This window comes from Lepidochelys olivacea (assembly GCF_965140295.1).
Source record: "Lepidochelys olivacea isolate rLepOli2 genome assembly, chromosome: 21".
NCBI classification, from domain to species: domain Eukaryota; kingdom Metazoa; phylum Chordata; order Testudines; family Cheloniidae; genus Lepidochelys; species Lepidochelys olivacea.
In genome coordinates, this window is record NC_140431.1 from 11,771,637 (window position 1) to 11,789,961 (window position 18,325).

The 18,325-nt window shown below is 41.7% G+C and overlaps 1 protein-coding gene across 2 annotated transcripts in view; it reads left to right on the forward strand.

Moving 5' to 3' along the window:
- Positions 1–8,655, forward strand: part of MAPK14 (mitogen-activated protein kinase 14) — a 46,889-nt gene extending 38,234 nt beyond the window's left edge. The window contains exons 9-12 of one of the 2 annotated variants that reach the window (XM_084610901.1): positions 3,926–4,005; positions 4,609–4,687; positions 5,535–5,708; positions 6,222–8,655. In XM_084610901.1, the coding sequence (XP_084467027.1) occupies positions 3,926–4,005; positions 4,609–4,687; positions 5,535–5,708; positions 6,222–6,289 (401 nt within the window). In that variant the 3' untranslated portion in view covers positions 6,290–8,655. The remainder of the gene's footprint in view (positions 1–3,925; positions 4,006–4,608; positions 4,688–5,534; positions 5,709–6,221) is intronic. The other variant, XM_084610900.1, reaches the window with a different exon arrangement.
- The last annotated feature ends 9,670 nt before the right edge of the window (positions 8,656–18,325 follow it).

The following is an 18,325-nucleotide window of genomic DNA, read 5'->3' on the forward strand; positions in this document are numbered from 1 at the left end:
AGCTGTTGTTTTGTTGAAGAAGTTACAGTACTTTGACTTGCAGAGTTGCAAAGAAAATGTATCTGAGTGATTGCAGTATTACAAATCTGAGAAGTGAACTCATGTTCAGAATTGAGATGAGCTAGATAGATGTAATTAATGGTATTCCCCTTATCAAGTAAGAGGATAGCCATCTTTTATGGTGATTGAAGCAAGTTAAGCTAGAGCTGAGTGATATGGTCGAGCAGGTAGGCAGACTGTAAATTGAAAAGGGACACTTTGCTCAAGTTTTCACAGACCTCAACATAAAAATGGTCCTGGAATGTCTATGAAATGCTGAACTCTAGTAACGGGTGGTAGAGAGAGAGGAAAAGAGGGTTGAGAACAAAGCCTTATGGGATCCTTCTATAGTGGTATAGTATTGTCTCCCTTGAGTAAAGCAAAACCTGGGGTGCAGATACACCAGAGGTAGTATTCTAGGAGCATGGTATGGTCAGTAGTATCAAACATTACGTTATAGTCAAAGATTGAGGGAAGGGTATGTAACCAACTGGCTTTCGTGGATGCCTTACATGGTGAAGCTATTGAAGAGATGAGATTTTTCTCCAGTATTGTGCTGAGATAGCTAATAGCAATTGGATTTGGTGGGTTTCTTTGTGATGTGATAGCTGTGGTTTTTAGCATGACAGGGATAGTTCTGCTTATGGGAGTCATGAGGAGATGTAGAGATATGGTCTCTAGAGTGGAGGTGGCTAGCTTAGAGTGGAGCAGTTTTGGTGGGGGAATATTGGCAATTTTAGCAGGAGCTGGGTGGAATTTAAAAACTACAATTTAAATGAATTTTTTGGGGAAAACAGCATGAAAATGGCAATATATCTCCTTCAGAAAAAGCCTGAGTAAATATGCCTTGCAGGATCTGGAAGATCAGTAAGTAAAAACACTGGCCTTGTCTAGACTAGAGAAATAGGTTGTTTTAAAACACAGTAGGTAATATGGGTGTATTAACATGACTTTAAACAGTGGTTTAGACAAGGTTTAACATTTTTAAAGATGTGTTAGTTTATCATGGTCAACCTTAATTTATTTGTGTTTAAAAACATGTTCAATAAGGTAACACATTTTAAAACGCAAACTTTCTTCATAGTTTAGCCAGGGCCACAGCAAATAATTGAATTCCAGACTTGAGGGCCCTCCACTGTCACCAGCTCCTGATATCTCATTTACAGACTGTTAGCTCGAAGATCTCTTCTCAGACATAGGGCTGAAGCCCATTTGGATACACTTGCATATTTGAATATATAGAAGCAGCCTAGGATCTGATAAGGATCCTAGGTCTCAAATCTGAGTTACAAAAGATGGATGGACCTTCTCATTCAGCTGAAGGGTACCTTCTCCATTTCCTTTGATAGTTTTCTTCAGACTACCATTATCACCTCTGACTAATTTGGAGTGGACTTCACCCTGTTAGCCGTGATTTTCAGCCAGACACCGAAAAAGCAGTGTGATTGAACTTTCTGGAACTGATGAACGATGTGGAGCTGAATTTCAAGGATATAGTGCGTGGGTTGCAACCCATTGATATCTCACTAGCTTCTCCATCAGCCTGATGTAAATGTTGAATAAGAGACGTAATAGATTGTAGGATCTGGCTGAACTTCATCTAAGAGAGCCCTTGGAGTTAACTATCCCCATACTCCCCTCTGGTAGGTCTACTTGAAAAGAAATAAAGTTAGGAGGATAGAGATGATTGTGATGTGATTATGAATGGATGCTGCTTACATGGAGTAAAGTATCCAAGTCTTTGCAGTGGGTGGCAGGAAGGGTGGAGAAGGCAGGTAAATGAAGGCATGCAATGAGAGCGTTTGAAGAGTTGAGTGAGGAGTTTCGGTGACTTTAGAAATTGCAGAATGATTAAAATGTTACAGATTAGTGAGGGGTCTTATAGGACTAAGTGGCCTTTCCAAGCCCTTTACTAAACTATATGAGTTTTTTTGTTTGGCGAATCAATATTTCCCCTGTTGATGACCCGAAGTCCTGCAGGGTTGAAGTTCAATGTTATATTGGGACTTACGGGAGGGTGGACTACTGTGTGCCTAGATTGTCAAAGTAGCTGAGACATACGCAAGCATGTTGTAGTGTTCTGTACTGGGGAAGTTTGGGAGAAGAATCACCGAGGGATAGGATTTGACCCAAAGGGCAGAAGGTATAGGGTACTTGAGGTGACCGCTATAGTAGTGTGGAAAAGAGGGCAGTTTTGGTGAATTGGAGATTAAATTTAAATTATGCGTTGATGACTAAGCAGTTGATCCTTCAGGAGAAATCACTGATCTGGCCAAGAATGTGGTTGATTTTGTTTGGTGTCAGATTGGGAGAAACTAAAGGTGCGAAGGGGAGGCGAATATTTTGGCTGTCATTGAAACTACCACCTGTAGGCTGAGGAGAGGCTGAATGAGGTGAAGAAAGGAAGGATTAGGTTAAACAGTTAGGTGAATAATTCAGGGCTTGTCTAAACAAACAGTCTGCAGAAAGATCAAATTTTCATCTGCCATGGACTATCTGTGTGGATACTGCTGATGCACATTAAGTTTGTTAGTGCACTTTGATCTAGTCCTGTTTCAATGAGAACTAGCTCAGAGGTCATTAACCAACTGTTAATGGACATCAGCAGGGTTTGCACGGACAGTTATCAGTGGAAGGTTTTAAGCATGATAGATTCACACACACCAGGTTGCTGCAAACTAAATGTTCATGTGAACAAACCCTGAATTTTAGATTTAGAGAGAGCATTAGGAGAAAGCGACAGATATTGGGAAGACCAGGTGGGTGAGGTAATATCTTTCTTTTTCTTGGACCAACTCCAATAAAAGATATGACCTCACCCACCTTGTCTCTTTAATATCCTGGGACCAACACTGCAAACCATATTTTGGGAAGGAAGAAAATGAAGTTGAGAGAGAATGTTTGCGGCATGATTTGAAGCTGGTGATTCCACTCTCTGCGCCAGTGGCATGAGAACAATGGGTGTGATAGAGGCTGGGGAAGGTCAAGGGGACTAGATTAGTTTGTATATCAGGAGGGACTTTTCAGAATATAGGCACTGAGTTGAGCAACATGGGTTTACTTCTATGAAGGAAAAGCAGAGTTCCTTTTTATCTAAGTCTGCACTAAGAATCTTTTCCATAAAATACAGGAAAGTATTGACACTGCTCTGTTTTGTACTGTATGAAGATAACCACTAGCTAAGTGGATGGGGATTTATGTGTGGGGCAGGGGTGATGTTCCTATAACAAGCTCTGATTTGCATTGTTCTTTGCACTTGTCCCCGGCAGGGTTTTCTGCCTCATTTTAGTTGCTGTTAAACTCTCTCCACTTTTGTTCAGTGACATCAGCTAATATTTTATTTTGTGCAATGCTAATGTCTTGCTAACCCTGCATATGTTGTCTACCATCACCTCATCCGCATATCACACTACCTGCGTAGCTGTTCAGAGGGAAGGTGCCAGTTGCTGAGCTAATATCACCAGCATCTAGGCCACAAGGGTCTTGACAGCTTCCTGTGCAGTAAGTCAATAAAGCTATGCATTTAAAGCCAGTTCAGAGGATCAGTTTGTTCAGAGGCCACATGTGAATGCAACAGCCTGGGTAAACTGTTGAGAAGTTTGAAGGAGGCAAATCTGTAAATTAAGTCTGAGTTTGGCTGTTAAACTCGTGCCTGTTTGTGCTGACAGGCTATTAGCAATTGAGAATTAGGAATCACTTGCTTTAGCTGCTCACTAGTCCACATCACTAAACCTCACAAGTATGTCTGACTGAGTGGTTCTTGCCTGTTTGATCTGTGCCTTGGGGGGGGGAGAGACAGAAGAAATAGTTTGTATGCAGCTGCGTTTCTATGTTGAAAATGATTTTTTGCACTGTTCTTAACAAAGCCCTTGACTAGGCACCTAAGATATTAACCAGCTTCAGCAGATCATGCGGCTGACGGGAACACCCCCTGCATATCTGATTAACAGGATGCCCAGCCATGAGGTGAGACCTGACAGGATGTACAGGGGTTTGCAATTCAGGTCACCGCTTCTTGGGTTCACTAAATGCTCGCATGAGGCATGGGATGGGCACTAAGATAACTGCCTGCTACAGCAAGACTTTAAAACAACCCTAAAGCAAATCTCAAACTAGAATAGTGCAGACTAAACTGTTGGCCTCTGGGACGTAGGAGAACCTGAATGAGTTGTTGTTTTTAGAGCGTCATTTAACAGTTGAATGATTTACCACTGGATACTATGAAGATGTCTATATATCATAGCAGTATATGATATGCTTCTTATGCCTTTTAGAGGAGGCAGTAAGCTTTTGCAATAGATCTCTGGGCTGTACTTTGTGTTTCCACTTTTGCACAAACCATGGAGCAAGTCTTGATTGTCAATATCTCTAACCCCTTTCCCCCACCATGGATGGTTGGTAGGTGAGAGAGGGTAAAATTGATGTGCCTAATAAGAGTCTCAGAGGTGCGAGCAGGAAAATCAAAGTAGGCAGGCAGTATATACACAACAAAATACTTCTGACAAATTGAGGCGCGCTCCATATCTTGGTGGCTGGGAGATGTTCTTTAACAAACATTTATTTCCACAGGCAAGAAACTACATCCAGTCTTTGTCCTACATGCCAAAGATGAACTTTGAAAATGTGTTTATTGGTGCCAATCCACTGGGTAAGGCTTGCAGCACTTCTCCTGGGAAGGGGATTTAGTGGCAGATATTGTTAGGTCTTGCTCATTGGTTTGGAGACTTGGGATTTTCCCTTTGGGTTAGTGTGAGGATGGATTTGTTTAGATGGGCTCTGGGTGGTGGAGAGGTGGAAGTGAGTGAGTCAGCTGTTCCATCTACTTTCAGGAACACCATTCTAATAGACCATTAGGAACTTTTTTCCACAGCAAGGTGTATAGAATAAACATTGCAACCTGCAGCATGATATTGCAACCCTGGTATAAGTCACTAGTTAAATATAAAATTTAAAGTCCTTGATGCTTTTATTTGGGCCTCTAAAGTAGGAGATATTTACCAGTTAATGTTTCAACTAGCTGCTTGGCACTGACTTCCTGGGAGATGCTTCTGCATTGTTTTAATACAGATCTTAATTATAATCCGGAATATTTGCTCAGGAGAGGGAGAAACACTTGTTCTTGGCTTTGTCCTGTACACTTAGCTTGTGGTGTCTATATTAAAAGTAGAATCCACTACTGTATATTTTTTTAGCTAATTGCCATTTTAAAACCTATCACTCTGGCTGGCTGTAAAATCTTGAAATGAGGAAGTATGAACATTAATTCTGGCATATCTTGGAGTACTGAGATTTGTTCACTCATGTTTGTTTTTGACTACGGAGTAGTTCAATATGGAGATGCCTCATATACCTTGAAAGGATGGGGGCGGGGTTTCATGAAAAACTACAAACTTCCTTAGGTGGTACTTATATAAATGTGAGCCTTAGAATAAAGTGTTTTGATGGCTCCCTGTGTGTAAAACGCCATTCTTTTCTCTGTCTCGGGGTTCTGATAGCTGTGGACTTGCTGGAGAAGATGCTGGTGCTGGACACAGACAAGCGAATTACTGCAGCTGAGGCACTGGCCCATGGCTACTTCTCTCAGTACCATGACCCAGATGATGAACCAGTGGCAGACCCCTATGACCAGTCCTTTGAAAGCAGAGAACTTGAGATTGAGGAATGGAAAAGTGAGTCCTGTGAAAGGTGGAATCACTGAGGCAAGCTGCATATCTTATGGCAGATGTCATGAGCTAACATCGAACTATAGCTTTTGTGGTTGGTTGGAGCAAACCTTTGGAGGTGGAGAGCATGAGAGGGAGCTGATAGAAACATTGTGTGTGCTGACAGAGGGTCTCATTAGTTTTGTTGCCTCTTCATTCATTGGGAATTCCTTGTACTGTTCTGGTGACATGCTGTGTATAGAATAAATACAGTCATCTGCTAGTGGTAATACAAATATCAGTTCATGCAGACAGTGCCGTTCAACCCTTTGGAGACTGCAAAAGTATATCATGCCGGCATTCTGGAAGTGGCATTCCGATGTAGACTGATTTGGCATATCAACCCATTGGCTTTTTTGCTCAGAATAGCTAGAGCATGTTTTCTTTTTGAAATGTGGCTCTAAGGATTGGAATCCAACAGAAGCTGTGTTATAAAACTGCAGTCTTGCTGTATTAAGTCTGTCTCTCTTTCCCCTCCAGGTCTGACTTATGATGAAGTAGTCAGCTTTGTGCCACCGCCGCTTGACCCAGAGGAGATGGAGTCCTGAGAAACTGCTTCTTTTCTGTTTGTCCCACTTCACTGTGAGGGGAAGGCCTTTTCATAGGGACTCTCCAAATATCATTCAAGTGCCTCTTGACACAAAGATATTCTCCTTGGTGGAGGGGTTTTGTGTGTGTGTGTTTGTGTGTGTACTGAATGGGGGGGAGGGAGGAAGGCTGACTGTATGTAAACATGCTGCATGCTACCGTGTATTCTGTGTACAGCTAAGGACAAGCCTCTGAAGACCTATTTGTGACTTTTTTTAAAAAATTTTTTTAGCCCTTCCAGAGTAATAGACAGCAACCAATTTGCACTGCTGCTGGGGCAAGGCAGACATAATGCGGGGAAGCTCAGTTAATTCTCAGTCACATTTGTTGCCATTAAAATGGTTCTCCTCTGAGGAAGTGACTTTACAGATAATGGAAGGTAGCCGTATACTTGAACGGAGCCCCTTGCTTTCTGCAGCAACAGATTTGGGGTGATGTCTTTTCTATTTCATGTTAGATGGCTGATCTACATCCAAAGCCTCTTTCCAGTATTGTGTACCAGCAGAAAGTATGAATATCTCTGTTTAATTCTTGAAACATGAGAAGGATTTGTTTGAAAATGTAAATATGTTTTGTGCCTTAAATGAATGGGAAAAGAGTGAAAGTGAGTTTGGAGTTAACATTCTTGAATGGAATTCTGAGCCCACTGCTTTCTGTGGGCTGCAGGTAGCCAGGCGTGAACACTATAACCAGGAAGTTTACTGTCCAAGGCAACAGACTGTGTGCCCTTCGATTGGGAATCACCATATTTCTCCTCCTTCTATTTCTCTCATTCTGAGGCTTCCCAGCATTAGCTCCCAATAGACACAGGCCAAAGCTGGAGATGATTCATGCTGTGTCTGTGTGCTTGTGTACTTTATTCCTAACGAGATGGGGTGGTGTGGTTTTTTTTGTTTTTTTTTTTTAATGTTGTAGCTGTATGTGCATGTAGGCCTACTTTGGTTGCATTATCTTGACGGAGGGCACTGGAGCAGTAAGTCTGCCAGTGAAATACTGTACTGAGTTCCTCTGCTGTAGGAAAATCACAGCATCCTCCCTCTTGTAGCACAACTCATTGTGAACATATCTGCCGTTCTGGGAGCTTTGATAAAATATATGGGACAGATAAACATGCACCTCTTTCTTTTTTTCTGGGTTCAAAAGATTTGGATTTATAGGGTAAAGGATAAATAAAGTCCTTCAAAGGAGCAGCTAAACGTGAGACAATTTAATTGTCCAAACTTAGATGTTATTTTGCCCCCCAAAAGAAGTTTCTTAGAAATGCTGGAGTCCAAAACAAAGAATAAGCATGCATGAAGTCAGAACCTCCCTTTCACTGTCTGTATTGTGTGGGTGTGTAATTAACACTTTAATAAGGTGATTTTATTTTTACCCTCCTGGGAAAGAGCTTTTTGGCTATTTTAGTGGGTTGGTCTCTGCCTGAGGAAACAAGAAAAGGGAGTATGTTTAAAGACAAAGTTGGTTAGACTATTTTATATTTTACAGGGATCCTGTGTGAATGAAATGGCCATGTTTAGGGACTGGGGGGAGGAAAGTGTCTTTCAGTATTTTGTATACTGCAGCTGTCCTGGGTGGCTCAGAGGCCCTTTTTTTTGGGGGGGGGGGGGGATATACGGGAAAAGGCATTTTCATAAGTTCATGTACTGCAGGCATCTCCTGTGTGGGAGAAGCCGGGCTTTTGCAGTATTTTGTATCCTGATGGATCTTTGATATAGGAGTTGAGAGCGGCTGTTTTAATGTATTTATTCCTATGCATAAAGAGGCAGCACAAAGGGGTGGGAGGTGGATGATAAAGCCATCAGTTTTTCCTAGAACACTTTCCAGTGATCTCTCTTCAGGTCAAACCCTCTTAGAGAAGCTTGGGATAGGGTGGAGAGAGCAATTCTTTCATGCCTTGGGTACAGAACTCTCCCCCTGACCAAATGAAATTGACAATAGAAAACCTCCTTCTCTCCTGGATCTGCAGTCCAGGTATTTAAATGGAAATCTGTAAACCTACAGCAAGACTATTTTTATCAGCCATGTTATGTGTAGACGCTACAGTGTGATTTCATGCAGAAATATCGCTAAAGATTTTTTTAAAATATAGACATTGCATGTATGAGTGGGAATCTTTCGAAGTCCAGACTCTAATGGGAGCTCACGTGGCACGCACTCCCTGTTTTCAGAGCGGTGCTGTTCTTCTGCCTGAATTCTGAACAGAAGTACACACTTCAAAAAAGAAATTCTGCTATTTTGTTTGTATCCATGAACTTTGCTGTAATCAGTTATGTCATATAGGAGGTCACACAATACCACTGGTTTAAAATAAAACTTATTTTTCAGATTTACTGGCTGCTGTTGCTTACAAACTTGTAATGTTAAATGTTTCATTTAAGTGAGTTTGGCTCCTCCAAGAGACTGCATGTTTGGTTTCATACTGGATCCTAATTGATATAAAGGCTCAGGATGCATACCTTTCCTCCACTTACTCTGAAATCAGTATCCACAATCTTTTGACTTGGCTTCTCCAACCAATACAGAGACCGTTTAGAATTTGACCGTGAATGTTGTCTGCCAATGAAAAGTGTGCTTTCTAGTTCCTAGGCAGCTCTGTTAGTGGAAACTTAAAAAGTGTTCCGTCCAACATAATGGTCCAGGTTTTGCCTCTGTTGCAGAGCTGATACTAGGGAGGTTACCTATGGAGGTGGTGGAATCTCCTTCCTTAAAGGTTTTTAAGGTCAGTCTTGACAAAGCCCTGGCTGGGATGATTTAGTTGGGGATTGGTCCTGCTTTGAGCAGGGGATTGGACTAGATACCTCCTGAGATCCCTTCCTACCCTGATATTCTGTGATTCTACTCAGCCCTCTGCCTGCCCCTCTTCTAAGTAATTCTGATTTTTGTTTTCTTTCCTCTTTTGCTATTTACAGGTGAGTGTTCTCTGGTTCTTGTATTGTCACTTAGATGGTGCAATCACGGGAGCATAGTCTTGCGGCTTTCTGTGTCTGTAGGATATAAGGTTCCCTAGTATACCACTCTTGCAGAGGTGCAATTACTTGTTGATCAAATCAAGCTGCATTTTTGGAAATTTCTAGTAAGAGTCTGACAATAGCTGGCTATTACCAAAGAGAAAACTTTATGGGGAAATTTTATTACACAAATGTAAAGAGTGAACTCATTCAATAGATGCACTATGCTAACAAATAAATGTATCCCAAAGTACTGGCCAGTATACTGTATGGTACAGTTCAACTGTACAGGAACAGGTTAGGTGAACTGACTGATGGAGAGACCTACCCTCTGAGCTTGGCTGTGCCAAATCAAAGGGAACGACAAGTTGGGGAGTTTGCCGTACTGGAAAAAGGATTTGCTTGGTCAGCCCTCAGAGGCTTCTACACTAGAAAACTTCATAGCTGTAGTTCCCCTTTTTGTGACAACAAACATGGCAGTTGTAGTACAGACAGGGCTTAGGCATTTTTATTACAGTGTAATGTATCCCTGGCATAGAAAAACCACGGTGGTAAAAGCCTGAGCCCTGTTTACCCTACAGCTTTTACTGTTGCTGCACCACGGTGAGCTAGTATGCATTACAGCATATTAAGTATTTTGAACACCATGTCTACTACTGTAGTTTAATTTTTAAGGAATCTGCTAAGTGTGTACATGTCCAATGCACTACTGCTAGGAGCTGCAAAACCCAATGAGCCATAAAAGGGTTCTAAGCATTTCTAAAGCATTCTGAGATTCTCTGAAAGGCAAGTGAAAAGGATGACTGCTGCAAAGAATTTTCAAAGCCATCAACTATCCTTGAGGTATTCTTCCTACCCTCAATGGACACTCCATTCTGACCGGCTACACTAGCAAATCTGTGTAACATAAGACCTCCCATTTTAGATATTTCTGTCATTTGTTGTCTTTGTTTCCATCTAAGAGGATGAAGAGGCTTGTATGTTACTTAGTCTAAAGAGGAGTTTGTGCATTTGTAGCTTAGACCAGTTTGGCTTTAAAGCTGCAGTATCATCTATAGGCAGCTACTTTATGAACAAGGTCAGCCAAAAAGACTTGCCTTTCAGTGATTAAGTATCTTTGGTTCCATACTTTTTTTCCATTCTGTGAACAGATCAGTTTAGTATGGACTATTGCCTTGACTGCAGTTACAGCTGTCACTGAAACCACTGCATGTATGTAGTGCAGTAAGATGCAGTCTTCAGCAGATTCCAAGCGTGGCTCTTGCTGAAGCTTGCAAAAGCACTGACTTTTCAATCCTGTTCACTTCAGCATATAAGTATAAGGTCTCTAAGTATCCCTTTCCATACCACTGCCACACAGACCTCATTCAGAGCGGATATTTGTTCTGTGGAGGCTCCTAGGAACGTCACTGTGAGTAGAGACCCCATATATCTAAAGGACAGTCTGTTCCTCATACCTCCATAACTTTGTGAGCAGACGTTCCTTTTAGCATACTGCAATATTAAAAAATAAATGGGCCAGCTCATTCTGAGACTAATATATTTCAGGAGATTCCCTTGAAATACTTTGCCTTCTCATTCACTGAGAACTGATTACCCACCTGTAGGAAAACGGGCAGCATCTCTGGTGCCGTAGCTCCTCGTATCGTGACTAGCTGAAATCTGTGAGTAGCCATATCCGTTATGGAGAGGTAAACCTACTGACTAGAAAATAATTGGACAAATTAGGACCTATCCCTAGACCGAACAGTTCAACAACAACAAGATGTGGTAGCTGTGAAACATCTTAGACATTTGTAATGTCCTAATCACTTATCTAGCGACCCATATCTGCATGTCATTGCTTGAGACTTGTTTAGCTTTGCTTACATACATGAGCTGTGGACTTTCACATGCATAAGCAATATTTTTTATTTCTTTTGCAACAACTTCTTTAGTTGTATAAATACACAGGTGAGTAATCTTCTGCATATTCTCCTCTCCCACCCTTATACCTGTGCTGTGTCCACTTGAACAAAATATAGTAATGGCCATACTGGGTCAGACCAATGGTCCATCTAGCCAAGTACCCTGGCTTCCAACAGTGGCCAACACCAGGTGCTTCAGAGGGAATGAACAAAACAGGCAATCATCGAGTGATCCATCCTCTGTTGTCCGCTCCCAGCTTCTGGCAAGAAGAGGCTAGGGACACTCAGAGCATGGGGTTGCATCCCTGACCATCTTGGCTAATAACCATTGGAGGATCTATTCTCTATCTAATCTTTTTTGACCCCTGTTATAGTTTTGGCCTTCACAAGATCCTCTGGCAATGAGTTCCACAGGTTGACTAGGTTTTGTGTGAAGAAATACTTCCTTCTCTTTGTGTCAAACCTCTACTGCCCATTAATTTCATTGAGTGACCCCTGGTTCTTGTGTTTATGTGAAGGGGTAAATAACGCTTCCTTATTCTTTTTCTCCACATCATTCACGATTTTATAGACCTTTATCATATCCCCCCTTTGTCGTCTCTTTTCCAGGCTGAAATGTCCCAGACTTTTTAATCTCTCCTCATATGGAAGCTGTTCCATACCCCTAATCATTTTTGTTGCCCTTCTCTGAACTATTTCCAATTCAGATATTTTTTTTTTGAGATCTGCAGGTCACCAGAACTGCACACAGTATTCAAGGTGTGAGCGTATCATGGATTTCTATCGTGGTATTATGATATTTTTCTGGTTTAGCTCTCCCTTTCCTAATAGTTCCTAACATTCTGTGAGCCTTTTTCAACAGCTGCTACACAGTGAGCAGATGTTTTCAGAGAGCTCTCCACAATGACTCCAAGATCTTCCAGGAGTGGTAACAGCTAATTTAGAGCTCATCACTTTGTATGTATACTGGGATTATGTTTTCCAATGTGCATTACTTTTGCATTGATCAACATTGAATTTAATCTGCCATTTGTTGCCTAGTCACCCAGTTAATGAGAGCCCTTTGTAACTCTTTGCAGTGAGTTTTGGACTTAACTCTCTTTAGTAATTTTGTATCATCTGCAAATTTTGCCACCTCACTGTTTTACTCCTTTTTCCAGATTATTTATGAATATGTTGAACAGCACAGGTCCCAGTACAGATTCCTGGGGGACACCACTATTTACCTCTGTCCATTCTGAAAATTGACCATTTATTCCTACCCTTTGTTTCCTGTCTCTTTTAACCAGTTACTGATCCATGAGAGGACTTTCCCTCTTATCCCACGACTGCTTACTTTGCTTAAGAGCCTTTGGTGAGGGACTTGTCAAAGGCTTTCTGAAAGTCCAAGTACACTATATCCACTGGATCCCCCTTCTCCACCTGTTTGTTTGACCCCCTCAAAAAATTCTAATAGGTTGACAAAAACCGTGTTGATGCTTCCCTAACAAATTGTGTTCATCTATATGTCTGATAATTGTGTTCTTTGCCATAGTATAAATCAATTTGCCTGATACTGAAGTCAGGCTTACTGGCCTATAATTGCCAGGATCACCTCTGGAGCCTTTTTTTTAAAATCGGTGTCACATCAGCTATCCTCCAGTCATCTGGTATGGGGGCTGATTTAAATGATAGGTTACATGCCATAGTTAGTAGCGCTGCAATTTCATATGAGAGTTCAAACTCTCGGGTGAATCCCATCTGGTCCTTGTGACTTCTTATTGTTTACCTTACCAATTTGTTCCAAAACCTCTTCTATTGACACCTCTGTCTGGGACAGTTCCTCAGATTTGTTACCTAAAAAGAATGGGTCAGGTGTGGGCATCTCGCTCACATCCTCTGGAGTGAAGACTGATGCAAATAATTCATTTAGCTTGTGTATAACAGCCTTGTACACCTTCCTTTAGCACCTTGATTGTCCAGTGGCCCCACCAGTTGATAGGATTCCTGCTTCTGATGTACTTTGAAAAAAAAAATGTATGTTTGTAAAACTTGTGTATTTATGTAAATGATATATAGACATATAAGACCAAACTGAACACAATACTTTCCAACCAGTAATTATTTTTATATAATAAAAAATACCAAAGCCCTAGCCTGAAAACCACTGCTGTTTTATGAACTTGACCACTAGTGAATGGATGTTGTTTCGTCATTATGGAGCGTAAGAGCAGAAAATTGAGGGCAAATAGGAACTGCTGATGGAACCCTATGCTCTACATTATACTTCTGTATTTGAACATTCAGGGGACCAAATGTGGAAAGTGTATAGGGAAAAGATTTCTCAAAAGGAGACGTCTAACTCGGGCCCAAGCATCCTTTTTTTCCCCCTAGCAAAAATCCATTTTCTATTGACTGGAACTAATTTGTATGACAACTGAGCTATTTCTTGATTCCTGTGCATGATCCTGGAGAACTTGATCCCTCGTGATGTTCTTGCCTCTGTTTTTCCTCCTAACTAGAATCAGAGGGGAAATTTTAGAACTAATACATTTTGGGGGATTTTTTTTAACTGTTCCCCTTGCTCCTTATCTGTGTACCTGTCTTGTCTGTCCTTAGAGTGAGCTCGATAGGACAGCGTCCCTTGAATCACTGGGAAGCCCAAGCGCATTGTAGTTGCTACTACAAACAGATAAATAACAAGCTGCTTCATTAGTAATGTATTTATTTCCAGATGGCCTAAATGTCATGTAATCTCTCAAGGTGACTGAGTTATGGACTTTTGCAAAGGAGGATTGAATGTAACCAACAAGAGCTTTTTCTTAATAATAATAATAAAGAAAAGAAAAATTGTCTAGCATAAAAGATGGTTGGGGAAGTAGGAATGAACTATCAGGTTTCACCATGACAATTTGTGCTAGGATTGGTAAATATATTAATGATCTGGGACAAAGGAGTGAACAGTGAGGAGTCAGTTCACAGTCATAAATATCCATTATTTAGGATAGTCAAAACTAAGTAATTCTGAGAGACCTAAAAGAGCTAGCTGAATGGAAAGCACAATGATGTATAAAACTCAGTGTTAAAAACAAGGGAATGCACATTCATAGAATCATAGAACTGGAAGAGACCTCGAGAGGTCACCTAGTCCTGTCCCCTGCACTCAAGGGAGGACTAAGTATTATCTAGACCATCCCTGACAGGTGTTTGTCCAACCTGCTCTTAAAAATCCCCAGTGATGGAGATTCTACCATCTCTCTAGGCAATTTATTCCAGTGCTTAACCACTCTGACAGTTAGGAAGTTTTTCCTAATATCCAACCTAAACCATCCTTGCTGCAATTTAAGCCCATTGCTTCTTGTCCTATCCTCAGAGGTTAAGAACAATTTTTCTCCCTCCTCCTTGTAACGAACCTTTTATGTACTTGAAAACTGTTGTCCCCCCTCACCCTTCTCTTCTCCAGATTAACCAAGCCAGTTTTTTCAATCTTCCCTCATAGGTCATGCTTTCTAGACCTTGAATAATTTTTGTTGCTGTTCTCTGGACTTTATCCAATTTGTCCACATCTTTCCTGAAATGTGGCACCCAGAACTGGACACAATTCTACAGCTGAGGCCTAATCAGCATGGAGTAGAGTGTAAGAATTACTTCTCGTGTCTTGCTTACAATACTCCTGCTAAAGCATCCCAGAATGAGATTCGCTTTTTTTTTTTTTTTGGCAACAGTGTTACACTGTTGACTCATATAACTATGACCCCCAGATCCCTTTCTGCAGTATTCCGCCGTAGGCAGTCATTTCCCATTTTGTATGTGTGCAACTGATTGTTCCTTCCTAAGTGGATTACTTTGCATTTGTCCTTATTGAATTTCATCCTATTGACTTGAGACCATTTCTCCAGTTTGTCCAGATCATTTTGAATTTTAATCCTAGCCTCCAAAGCACTTGCAACCCTCCCAGCTTGGTATTGTTTGCAAATTTTATAAGCGTAATCTCTGTGCCATTATCTAAATCATTGATGAAGATATTGAACAGAACCGGACCCAGAACCGATCCCTGCGGGACCCCACTCATTATGCCCTTCCAGCATGACTGTGAACCACTGATAACTACTCTCTGGGAACAATTTTCCAACCAGTTATGTACCCAGGAAGGAATAATTTGATCTACACACATTGCTGGGCTCTGAATTTTAACTGTCACCACTCAGATGGCACTCTAGGCAGTTAATAAAAATGTTCAGAATATAGTGATGATCAGAAAATAAACAATTTTGTAAAATGCACAAGAAATGGGATTAAAAAATACTAAGTATAATCTTACCTAGAGCAGGTAAATTAGGTGATATTTACCCTCTAATGCAGGAACAAAGGGACATTCAATGAAACTGAATGGCAAACTCAAAACTTATGAAAGAAATACTTTTTTACAAGCTGTATACGTAATCAGTCTGCGGAATTTATTGCAATTCGCTGTCATCAAGGCCCAAATAATAGGATATAAAGAAGGGGTTGATATTTATATGAATGAGAATAGCCACAGTAACATAAAATTTGTTTGGGATAAAACCTCTCCTGCTTCAGGGACAAACCACTACTTGATGATGATTTCCTTATGGGCAGGGGATTCCAGAATTGCCCACTCTGGAGTTCTTGGATCTTTGAATTACCTGGTGCTGAACTATAGGGACCACTGATCTGATCAACTTCCTGTGTTTCTATAACTATTTCTGGAGACCTTTTTAACTGAGGACTCATTATTATCGTTCAGTACTACTCTTTCCTTCTCCCCACCTTTGATAGTTGTGTGGATTGTTCTTTTCATCTGTGGCAATTTTCCAAAATCTTTAGAAGAAACGGTTTGGTTTTTTTTTTTAAATCTGAGAATAGCTCATTGTAGATTAGCACTTTTGATCCCACGCTTTCAAGGAGAAGTCAAATACAAAGTCCTTTAGTTTTACATTTTTGGTCTTTTCAGGTCCTTGCGCTGCCCTCCTGCTTTTCTAGGTAAGTTTCTTTCAAAAGTTGAAGGCAGCAGCTACCAAAATATGTTGTTGATTTTTTTTTTTAACCACAGTAGTTACAGAATCCCGCTAAACAGGGAGGGATGAGAGCAGCTGAATGTATTTTGGCTGGTTGACACCTTCAGAGAACAAGCTTTCCAGGAAAGTGTGTTTTCCAAAATTCCAGAGACTCCCTGAATTCCCACTGTTTGAGATTTTAAAACTCAAGGAGTTTGTCTGTAATGAAAATGTAACATACTTTACAAGTACTCACACAAATGCTAACATGCCTTAAACGTTTAAACACAGCATCTGTTTTTGTATATGTGAGGGGCAGTATTCCTCAACAGTGTGAAGAACAAATGAAGGGTAAGATAATGAGAATCCTAAAAGAAGGGGCACCATCAAGACAAGATTCTAAGATTAAAATTCTAGGAACTGGAGAGTTTGGCACGCCTAATGATCTTAAACTCTGTAGCATGCTAACCAGAACCTAGGTTCCTGTTTATGCAAGAGGCAGAGGAGACCAGGTATAGCAGCTTTACAGTCCCCTCAAGAGATGTATCTGAGGCTGGCTGCTGAAGGCACTCCACTCCAAATACAGTGAGTCTAGCTATGACCTTCAGGCTGTGGGTCTGCCAGCTTGTAGCCATATTAGATGAAGTCAACTAGCTCTCATCGCTTCTCGGTTTTTCTGAGGCACTTATTAACAGTCTATCTCAGAGGTGGTCAACCTGAAAATGAGCCAGAATTTACCAATTTACATTGCCAAAGAGCCACAGGAATACATCCGCAGCCCCCCATCAGCTCTTCCCCACCCCACCTCCCCACTTCCAGCGCCTCCCACCCACCGGCAGCCCCGCCAATCAGCGCCTCCCCCTCCCTCCCTGCACCTGCCAATCAGCTGTTTTGTGGCATGCAGGAGGCTCTGGGGTGGAGGGGGAGGGAGCGAGGGCACGGCAGGCTCAGGGGTGGGAAGGGGACAGGGCCTGTGGCAGAGCCAGAGGTCGAGCAGTGAACCGCCCGGCACATGGGAAAGTTGGCGCCCGTAGCTCCAGCCCCAGAGTCGGTGCCTAGACAAGGAGCCGCACAGTAACTCCTGAAGAGCCGCATGTGGCTCCCGAGCCACGGTTGGCCACCCCTGATCTATCTAGATGTCGGGTATTCCTGATGAAAGTTAATTATTAGTGTCTAAAGGTACTAAAAACTGGGTCAACTTGAAGGTTCCATTTAGTTGGCTCTGTCCTTTGCTAGATGAAATGTAGGTAAGATGACTGACTTGTTAAGATAAACTCCTTGGTTTCCTATGGAAGGTATTTTGGGTGCACCCACAGCACCACCTTATCCTTCGGGGGATCATCCAGTAGATTCTGAAGCTCCATTATATACTGAAGTCTCTCATACCAGGAAAATGACTCACCATGTAAGATATATGGGCTTACTGGTCTGTAGTGACTCAAATTGACTCAACAACATAAACTTGCTTCCCTTGCTCTCTGTATGGCTGGAGAAGATGGGGATCTAGAGGCACAAGGAACAAAGGTTACGACGTATGGCTTTAGTCTCCTTAGCCTTTTTCTGGCCAAAGGAGATCAAGTGTGCGGAAAGATATTTTAAATGGAGAAAATCTGACCTAGCATGGCAGTGCAGGATACAGGCTGAAGGGAAGAGTTGTGAAGGCATCAAGGATTGCTGTGAGCTGGGATGATCCAGCAAACTGTAAATGGCCCCTACTGTGCTCCTTCACTGACTGTGGTCAGAACTAACTCTGGAGTGCAGGAAGGAGCCTACTTGCTTGACTGAGGATACATATGATGCCTTTAAGGCTGTTTTAAAACCAGAGGTGGTTTCATCTGCCCTCTGCTGAAAGCAAAGACCCATGAACTCACCAGTGACACAATTGCTTACTAACCTATTGAGGGATGGTCCTGTTTCATCCCATTCTTCTCTACAACCCTCTGTGCTGGAGAAGGTCCGTGTACCGTAGAAAATGGTATTTCCTCTTCTCCCCTTTCTCCCCTGTGTCACCCAACATAAGTGAGCAGACCACGTTCCCTATTGCCTTTTAGGTGCTTCAGTAGGAAAATTAAAAGCAAATGGCGGGGAAAAATAATGGGGAAATTACTGGGTGTTTTTAGACGGGCGGAATCAGCTGCCCTATT